General features: G+C 39.0%; 2 protein-coding genes across 4 annotated transcripts; one reads left to right on the forward strand and one right to left on the reverse strand.

The window, feature by feature from the left end:
- Nucleotides 1-926: 926 nt before the first annotated feature.
- cenps (centromere protein S) lies at nt 927-3,792 on the forward strand. The gene is made up of 5 exons (XM_041033842.1): nt 927-1,091; nt 1,942-2,065; nt 2,857-2,890; nt 3,072-3,138; nt 3,374-3,792. The coding sequence occupies exons 1-5, from the start codon at nt 1,056-1,058 to the stop codon at nt 3,482-3,484; spliced, it is 372 nt and encodes a 123-aa protein (XP_040889776.1). The 5' UTR covers nt 927-1,055; the 3' UTR covers nt 3,485-3,792.
- On the reverse strand, nt 3,343-9,318 carry tardbpb (TAR DNA binding protein b). 3 transcript variants are annotated; one of them, XR_005893853.1, is made up of 6 exons: nt 8,532-9,318; nt 6,684-6,847; nt 6,440-6,589; nt 6,158-6,328; nt 5,006-6,066; nt 3,343-4,348 (listed from the first exon to the last, which is right to left on the reverse strand). XR_005893853.1 is itself a non-coding variant. In XM_041033841.1 (5 exons), exons 1-5 carry the CDS (start codon nt 8,770-8,772, stop codon nt 5,575-5,577), a joined length of 1,209 nt encoding a protein of 402 aa, XP_040889775.1. In that variant the 5' UTR covers nt 8,773-9,318; the 3' UTR covers nt 4,417-5,574. The 3 variants fall into 3 exon arrangements, 2 of the variants coding, with proteins under 2 accessions (XP_040889775.1, XP_040889774.1); XM_041033841.1 differs by lacking the exon at nt 3,343-4,348 and having other exon boundaries at nt 4,417-6,066; nt 6,449-6,589; XM_041033840.1 differs by lacking the exon at nt 3,343-4,348 and having other exon boundaries at nt 4,417-6,066.
- Between the last annotated feature and the right edge of the window lie 863 nt (nt 9,319-10,181).

Below are 10,181 nucleotides of genomic sequence, written 5' to 3' on the forward strand. Positions count from 1 at the left end.
CTGCCAAAATAAACCCCATCTAACCAAAAACTAACACACTATATAAATTATACAAAGCTTTAACGATTAACAAATCATCCACATGGCAAAAATGTCTACCTAAACTGACCTTGTTGTTGTTTTATTCACACGTTGGCAGAATTCCCAAAACAAAAGGGGGTGTGGCCACAGACATCATTCATCAATCATAAGACACCACTGAACCAAACAACTAGTCCCACTCAACTACAGTCCCACCTCCTTACATTTAATCATGAAATGTGTATGGTTAAAATACAAATTATACAATGCTTGGAAAAACATTGTCTAACTTTTAACAACAGGCTCCATTAACCTGCTTCATCAACATCTCTCAAACTGAACACTGACTGCGTGAGTTATCCTCTGACAAACTTCATTATACTTTTTCTTAACATGTGCAACTTTCTTGTAACCACATTACACATGTAGTCACATAAACATAACTCACTCAAAGTACAAATGTCCATTAAAGTTAACTTTTTCAAATATATATCTACAAATACCAGGATATATTTAACCAAGGACATCCTGGTATTCTAATCATATGTGGCTGAAAATGAAAAAAACACCAATGAAATGTCTACACAAACTCGAAATAGCACTAAAGTAATTGAAGCTGAAAAAGAAACTGGGCTTTAAAAATATAATATTTCTGCCTTAAATGTACCACAGTAGAAATATTAAGTGGAATTAAATATAATTAAAGCACAAGTATATCAGTACATCAGTACAGAACTGGAGTAAATGCACTTTCCATCACTGACTACAGTCTGAAGAGGATGTCATTTGATTTGAGAAGAGTATGACTGGCTAATGTTGTAGTATCTCCTCCGGACTACAAGATGGTGCTATAAAACCTTGACTTCAAAAAAAGGAAATAATCTTTGGAGTTGTTGGTTTGCCTGGTTAATTCATGCCGCGGGTTTTTATTTTTCAGCTGGTTGACAGAGCAACTTCTTTAAAGTGGGTGTTTCCTCTTCGCGTCGTGTTTTTTCTGCCCGTTTTTGTTCAGGGAGTTGGTGAAATTTGTCTTCATGAAAATGTCAGTGGATAAAGACGAAACGATTCAGGTAAGTGAAGTATTTTAACGTGTCGCTGCTTTTTTATAAACAGACACCGACTACAGCTGCATTTACACACTTTCATTTACACGGGTCATGGATATCAAGTTTTACCCGCCGTAGACTGTAATTCAGGTTTAACTTTTGTTTGTGGGCACACGGCTGCTAGGAAGCTCAACGGCGCACAGTGTGTTGATTTTTAGATAGAACTCTGATTAAAAACAGAAAAACGATTTCTTCTTTGTTAGTCCATCATTCTGCTGTCGCTTATCTCGGTCCAATCCTGGACCGATTATGAGACAATGGGCCCCTGGGCGTAGACAAGTCAAACTCCCCTCACTCCTACAACAGGACCCCCAGACTGTCTTTTTGGTCGTTGTGAGTCTCTTTGTGGGTGATATTACCTGTCTTTGTAGTCTTTTAATTGAGCTCTGTGACCTTAAAACAAGAAATGTTTAGGTACTTCATACAAAGTCTCTAGCCCAAGGGCTCCCTGATCCCTTGGGTCCCTGGGTCTGTACCCCATAGGCCTGTTCAGTGATCCATACATGGGTCCAGGTCACGTTAATTGATTAATTATACTACCAGGAATTAGACACCACAAACACCTGTGAAGTACAGACAAAAATGTGATATAAATGTCAATAAATTCATATACTTAATAAATAATAATTATAGGTGTTATATTTTTTTTTCTTTAATTCCTCAACCAGTATGACAGCGAGGAAGGTATCGAATCTCCTTAGGTCTTAGAGTATTTAAATTAATTTAGTGAACACACACAAAAAAAACATTATTATCCCTGTATCTAGCACTATCTTGATTTTTTTTCAATCTGATGTAATGTTTTTAATTCCAGAGGTTAAAGGCAGCAGTACACTTTACTGTGGGTCGTCTGTGTCAGAAGATGGGAGAGGACAACCGGAGAGAGTTCAGTCGACAAGTCATAGCGGCGATAACCGAGACAACGTTCAGACAATGTGGTGGGTGTCAGCAAAGATACGAGCTTAGTCCAGTCCCATGTACTCAATCTGAAAACATGACGTACATTAAAAAATCATATTAAAGACATACTTCTGTAGTTTCAACCCATGAAATACATCTAGTTTGCTAGTTTCAGGTTTGTTCAATAAAAAAAAAACTTTAAAATGATTACAAAGCATAACAGGGTGCCACTTTCTGAAAAGGCTACATTTCTAAAAGCTTTATAAGTTGTAAATAATGGCCCTGTTACTGGTTAAGAAATAATTTACTAATGCTTTATCTTTTTTGACACAGTGTCAGAGATGTCAGAGTCAATGTCAGGGTGTCACTGTTGTCATTGATTAATCTGTAAATTATTTTCTGTTCATCAATTAGTCAGTAAAATGGCAGAAAACTGTGAAAAATGTCAACTGTGAACTTCCCAAAGTGACTTCTTTAAATATCATGTTTTGTCCAATAGTCAGTCCAAAACCCAAACACCGTTATTATCATTTATAACTATAGAAACAAGAAATTATTCACATCAGAGAAGCTGAAACCAGAATACTTTCATGTATTTTATTTTAAAAATGACTCAAAATGATTAATATAATATCAAAATAGCTTTTTTGGGGGGCGATAAACTAATCGTTATTATATATGTAACTATCTGAAAAGATTTGCAATATTTCTGACCCATCCTACGGAAACAGGCAGACAAAATCTTACTAACAATGTTAACTAATACAGTTTCTTGCCTTAGGTCAATCTAAACTCAAATTCTCATTATTGGCTTTGTCTTTTTTTCCAGATATATTTGCTAAAGACCTGGAGGCCTTTGCAAGGTGAGTATCTTTTTTGTGTGACCATATTAGCAGGCGAGCTTACCCTTTAGTTACTTTTAATTTAGCCTAAATACCTGGTGAAGTCTTTTGTTCCTTTGTCTTAATCCATCCTAGTAAAACCAGTAAAACCTCAACATTATTAATAAAACTCCTGGTTTACAATGTCAAATTTGTTTTCAAGGCATGCTAAAAGAAGCACAGTGAATACAGAAGATGTAAAGCTCGTAGCCCGTCGCAGTACTGCATTGGTGAGTTATTTCCTAACTGTCCAAAGGGAATTATACAGCACTTTGTCATGTATACCCTCTGTGTTTATTAACCAAAGTAGAATGTCACACATGTATTTGGGCTAGTCAATGTAAGCTACTAAAAAACATTGAAATTTGCATCCTAATAGTGCAGTAGTACACTATAACTGTGTAATGGTATATATTCTACAGCAGACAGCAAACTGAATGTTTAATTTGCTTTTATTCATTTCAGTCCATCTACATACAAAATAAAAGTGAAGAATTGAACCAAGAGCAGAGGGATTTGAAAAAGAAGAATACTGGGAAGAGGAAGAGCAGAGACACTGAGGAAAGCAAAGAATAAGGACAAGACACAGGCGGGCCTGCAGTGTCTCACTTGTGCCCAACATTCAAATAAACATGAAGGCTGATCAATACATGACAGTAAATTAAGTGTCACCAAAAGTATGGTTATGGTTATTGTGAGTTTCAGCTGTCTACAGCAAGAGATTTTGTTGTATTACAGCAGTTCTACGTACACTTTGTGCACATTGAGACTAAATATTCTTTACCTGTTCAGGGACCTGCTACTGCAACGTCAGATTAAAGTGCATTTGGCGTTGATATGACCATGTCTGAACTGGTAAACATTAAAGTTTTTTTTAAAGCATTGCCAAAGTGACACTTATTACAAAAACTCTAAAGATGACTTCTTGATCTTGTATTTTAGTGGTCTGCTAAGTTATCTAGATAGCACGTTTCTCTTTTAAAGTGTAAGAATTATCAGAATGTCATGTCAATGTTTGCGCTTGGGGCAACCTTGAGACTGTTAAGACTGTCAGGCAAACTACCAGTAACGTACAAGGGCATCTAAAGATCACCATCACCAATCCCAAGGCTCAGCAATGTGTCATTATTACTTTAGCCAAATTAGGGAGAAGTATTGTTCGGACAGGTGATGCCACATTGCTGAGCAAAGCTATTTAAGATTAAAATAAAGTCAAAGACACCCCTCAAGAACGTGCCTGTAACCTAAAATGTAGCTGTAAACAATATAAAAGATAATTCACTCTGACAAGCCATTAAAAGCAGCAAAAAGACAGGTACTACCCCATGTCATGTCTGAGAAGGCCACACACTGAAAGTGTTGGAACTTCCGTCTTCATCCTTCAGAACAGACTTCAGTCAGGGTTCAAACGGAGACCTCGACCAGCAGTGCCCAAGGTCCCTAGATATGTGAATCGAATTAGATGTTTTTTTATTTGACAAACTGACTCAAGTAATATCAACTAAGCATCTATTCAAACGAACTTTATTAGAGAACTCCCTTCATTTGACATGTTTTTAAACACCTCACAAACAACAAGAGCTACTGGGAACCATTGGACACACCACTCCACGTTCTCACACTATCACTCGCGTCCCCCAGAGTCTTCAGCAGGTGTCATCCACATCAAGTACACACTTACAGATCAGTTCAGTAACATGAAAGCACACACCATACAGCATTCAAATCAGGTAATATAAGCAATACAAATATTCATCACAACATTCCACTACATTTTGATATTTCTGCACTTGATCGACATACTTAAGAGTAAGGAAAAACTTGGAAAGATAAAAAAAAAAATCTTGAAGTACTAATTAAAGAATGTCCATGTTAGGGGAGGCGCTCGTAGCATCTGCAGCTTCCACTCACACACTCAAAAAGCAGTCAAATTGGGCTCTTTCACCGCACAACCAGTCCGTTTCACGCGTCTCTCCGTTCGCTCACTCAACGCTTCACTCTTCGCCACAAGCCATCCTCAATCGCACTCATCAGTTCTTAAAATGTCAGTTGCGCAGTTCTTTCCATTTAAAAGTGGATAAAAGTGAAAACACCCACCGTCTCTTAGAACATGCGGAGTGAAGCCGTTCTTTGATGGCATAGCATTTACAGGTGGGAAGAGGGAGAATGATACCGATATCACCCCAAGAATGCTGCCAAAGAGCTTCCTCACAGGAAAATGGAAGAGAGGTGAACTGCAGAAGAGATTTCAATGAAGGCTTTTCCACAGAACGTGACTGCAAATAAAGTTGCACTTAAAACATTTAGGTTTCAACCAGATTCTTCCCAATGCAAGATTGCCTTTTAAGTCGATGACAAAGCCAGATAATGGTGAATCACAAACATTCATGCATTTTCAAAATGGTTATATCACATTTCACAATACATGCATTAGAGAATCCAGTTGAAATGGATACAAACAAACGAGACATCAAAAATAGCACTTTAGTCGGACATCCTGGTAAACAATTCACTGCAACACTTTCTAAATTAAATCTTTAGCATTTTTTCCAAATGTACAAAACATCTTCCACAAAAGTGTTAAGTTTTCGGATATGCATTAACACCAGAAATAAATTTTGAAAAGACGCATCTTTCTCACAATACTTACCATACAAACACTTAACTTACATACCCCACCCAGAAGACTTTGACTCCATACTGGACCCAAAACCTGAGCTAAACCCACTACCACTGGTTGTAGAGTTTGACCCTGTTCCCCAGCCAAGACTGGCTGAGCTGGTGCCGTAGTTGCTGTTGCCTGTACTGAAAGACTGACTCTGGTCCCTACTAGAGCTTGTTCCACTGGAGGTGCTGCCTGAGGTGGATGTCTGCTGCTGGCTGGCCAGCATACCCATCATCCCCCAACTACTCTGCAGAGCAGCCTGAGCAGCAGCCATCATAGCAGGGTTCAGACTGAAAGAACCAAAATTAGCCAGACTACTGTTAGTGCTGCTCCCTAACCCACTACGGCTGCTACCAAATGCTTGCGCTCCAAAACCATTCCCAAACCGTGCTGTACGGTCAAACTGCCTATTGCCGTGTTTGGGCTCAGCATTCGAGATGTGAACGCTGACACCTTTGATAATTAGGTCCTCTCCACAGAGAGACTGGGCAACCTGCGAGGGGAAAAAAAGACATGAATCAGGTCATCTGGACATGGGTACCACTGCAACAGGGGAGTCACTTTCCACTCACTCAGTACTATACCTGATCATCTGCAAAGGTGACAAAGGCAAAAGCACGGAATGGCTTGGGAATGAAGACATCTGTGACCTCTCCATACTGCATAAAGAACTGCCGGAGGTCATCTGTGGTCATGTCTTCTGTGCATCGGCCTACAAAAACTTTGCGGCTCCTCAGTGGCTCATCTGGACCTTGCTGTAAATAAAAGGAAAAAAATTAAAGCAATACTACTGGTTATAGTTTCTTCACAACAATGTTCACACTGTGTTCATTCCCATAATGTGTGGGTATATGCATGGACATTACCATATTCACCTTCGAGTTAGGGAGCTTGCAGTCGCACCATCTCCCATCAATCATATGGCGCTGGGAGATCACCTTCTCTTGAGCCTCGTACTCCGTGAACCTCACAAAGCCAAATCCTTTAGAGTTTCCAGTCTTAGCGTCTCGTTTTACCTGGAAGGTAAACAAACAATGAATGTCATTTGCCTAAGCATACAACATGCAACAAAGCAACATGAAGCAAACATGCATTTTATTCATGTTATACCTGAACCATGATGACTTCTCCAAATGTACTGAAGTAGTCTTTCAGATCCTGCTCAGTTGTTTTCCAGGGTAGACCCAGTACTATCAGGTCAGATGTCTTCATATCCCCTCTCTTCATTTTCACAGCAGAGGAGGCATCTATTTCATCCATTTTCCTTTTGTTGTCTGAAATACGATCAACACAGAGAGAAATTAATATTTTAATCAGACACTCATAAGATGTGGCTTTCCCTGGTCCACTAAAACTTTGTGAACAAGTGCTAGGAATGCAGGTATCAGTCAGTATCAACTTTAAAGAGAGACTGAAGAGTCTCCGGGCCAGAACCAGCAGACTGAGAGACAGTTTTGTCCACCAAGCTGTCAGGATGCTGAACTCTCTCCCTGCCTTGCCGTCCCTCCCCCTGAGGACCCCCGCACACACGAACCCTAGACCCCCACCCACATCCCCCCTCTGAACCCCCCCGGAAATATGGACTCATTCCCACACTTACACACAAACACACACAATCACTGGGCTGAAACAGTCTTGCACCGACACATTCAGCTGCTGCTATATAACCCTGTTACTGCTTAAATTACATAATTTGAGCTAAAAATTACACACAAATTCTTTTGTGTCACAGATTTTTTTTGTATTATATACAACTCTCTTCTCAACTGAGATATGTTTATACTGTTTATACTGTTTATACTGTTGTGTATTGCTGATGGAACTGTGTGTTTATACTGCTTATGTTCATTTATGTTTATACTGTCTTTAATTTTATTTATCTTTTACCGCAACACTGCAGGCCTAGGGAGCACTGCAATTTCAAAACCTGTGTATGACCTGTACATATGTTTTTGACAATAAAGTTGACTTTGACTTTGAAAGTCATGTAATTTTAGAAGCTGTAGTTGGAAGTGCTGATTAACTATATGACATTATACTAAAGCAATGTATCCCATTATTTATCTACACTTCAGGATCCCACCATAGTCAAATTTGTCCTGTCGCAGCTTCATAATAAACCAAAAATATTTTTCCACTTCAGTGTCATCTGATATTATGACCAACTCATTTATGTTTATGATGACAACTGACTAAATATTACAATCTTCTCTCAATATAATTCACTACAATTCATCAACAATTACAGACTCATAAATGGCCAGACAGCAGAATCTGCACCTCTATAAATAGTTTCAACAAAACTATGATGACAGAAATAACCTTTTTAAATCCACATAGACTACAAATTCACACCTGTGTCATGGTTAAACTGGCCAAAGTATGTAGCTTATAATTATTTAAGTGCATGACGTTGAAAATATTTATATCACATTTGTGCCAGTACTTTCAGACAATATGTAGCAACTAATAATAATTTACTAATCATCAATCATGATCTGGGCAGAAAAAAATGCATGGATTAACTAATTAAAACATGACTCAAATGAATTCACATATGGATTTTACATACAGTCAAAGGTCTGGAACAACAGTACCAGTGATTTTCCAGACCGTATAGCTATACACACAGAAAAAAGAGAACTTAATTCCCCTCAGAAGACTTGATAATAATATTCGACTTACAACACTATCAGGGAAACTGAAATTATCACATTTAAAGATTTAATTTTGTACAGTAAATACACTGTATACACATAGTGATATTGTTTTACTTTTGTGAATGGATTTAGCGCCTCAAAGCGCACTTCTGTGGGCGTGGGCAACCTACACGTCAGGTCATTCATCTGTTTTCAGTGTGATCGAGCTACATCATGAATTATAAATATCATTACATCTGACCCCCTGTTCAGACAAAGTTTTTAGATAGTTTAGTGTGTGAAAAGCACCCATATCTACCTTTTGGATAGTTCACGACGTACACGACATTGCCCCATCCGTTTTCTGGTGCGTGCAGGACCCCTTCCACAAGACGCACTCCACGCATGCATTGAGACACGGGGCTCCTGAACCGCAGGCCGCACGCCCCTGGAAACTGAGCTGCCACGGTTGAAAGCAGAACAGTGCCGTCATCTTCGGATGGGATCTCCATTGGTTCTTCGTTTTCCTCCTCTGCTACTCGAATATATACTTCGGCCATTTTCCCCGAAAATAAAACTTCCCCTTGCTTGAATCAATACTGTGCTAAAGTTAGCAGTTAGCTCGCTACTTGTCCACAATTGCGGCTAACCTTAGCCGGCGTTGCTAACACGACTGAATGAGTCAGGTCAATTGTTTTTTGTTGTTGTTTTGTTTTCTTTAAGCAAAGACGTGTCAAGTCCAAGTACTATAACAAAAGCTGAGAAGGATGGGTTTAATTTTAAATTATTTAATAAATAATGTTTCCCCCAAATAGAGCTAACAAGCTTGCATCGGCCTTACTGTTCCTTTGTTCGCTGGGACGGGGATCTGTGTCGTCAACACCGGACGACAACCGCTCAAATGTGACTTAACGAAAACTGCGCACGGTGCCCCGCTAACTAATCCGACAAAACGATTTCTTCAGAATGACTGCGCAGGCCGAAGAAGTTCTAGAACTTCGACAAAGTGCTCGTCTCGTCCTAAATGCAAATAAGAAATACACCTTTGAATATTTTTCTACACGCGGTGAAAAATGAAAGCGCCTTGTGAGGCCTACAAAGATTGCCTTATCTAAGCAAAGACGGAAGTACGTCATTAGTTTGGACGGTTTCATTCCATGGCGGTTAATGTGTCTAAAACGTGTCGTAAATGTATCCAGTAACTACTCCAGTCTATGGTATGGGGTTGTAAAATCAACCTTGCCTTTACAGTGTATGCTCGTTCTTGTATGATATGTAGTACAACTACATTAAATGTAATGTGAATCAATTTTACTTTCCAAACACCACCGCCCGCACTGTAGGCCAGGTTTGGTACATCCACGACAACAGCTTCCGTCATTTTCTACGTTGGTTGGCGGAGATGGGAAGATGGCGGTTCGAGCGAGTCGTATGAACTATGAGGCAAAGAAGAACTGTCAAGCTGATCCCGTAGTCCACGACGCGAAATGTAATTTAGACAAGATTTTAAGGATTTGCCTTTTAAACGTCATCATTTGTGTAATAATGTCAGAGGGGTTGAATGTCATCACCGATAACCGCTGCATCTCAAGTGTTTTGGTCGTAGTTGTATAATAACTGTTAGGTGAATGTAAATGTTGAATTATTGAATCAACATCTCAGTTGAGCTGAAAGAAGATATGTTTAACAGTACCTAACGTGAGACTTAATGTCTTCAAACATTTTTTATTTCACAACATTTTGTTATTTCCTCAGGATGGAGACTGCCATTCTTTTAATTTTATTTTTACCTTTTAAAGGATGGAACTAGAGTCATTTTTATTTCTCTTCTTGTCAACAAACCCAATAAAAAGACCAAAACCAAGTCCATCCCTCAATACTGACTTCCCTACCTTGTCTGTGGCACTAAACACCAAGCCATTTTGTTCACATTTAAGTCTTTAAAGACTATCAACAATATGTACTTTCA

Source organism: Toxotes jaculatrix, chromosome 3 (genome assembly GCF_017976425.1).
Source record: "Toxotes jaculatrix isolate fToxJac2 chromosome 3, fToxJac2.pri, whole genome shotgun sequence".
Lineage (NCBI taxonomy): Eukaryota > Metazoa > Chordata > Actinopteri > Toxotidae > Toxotes > Toxotes jaculatrix.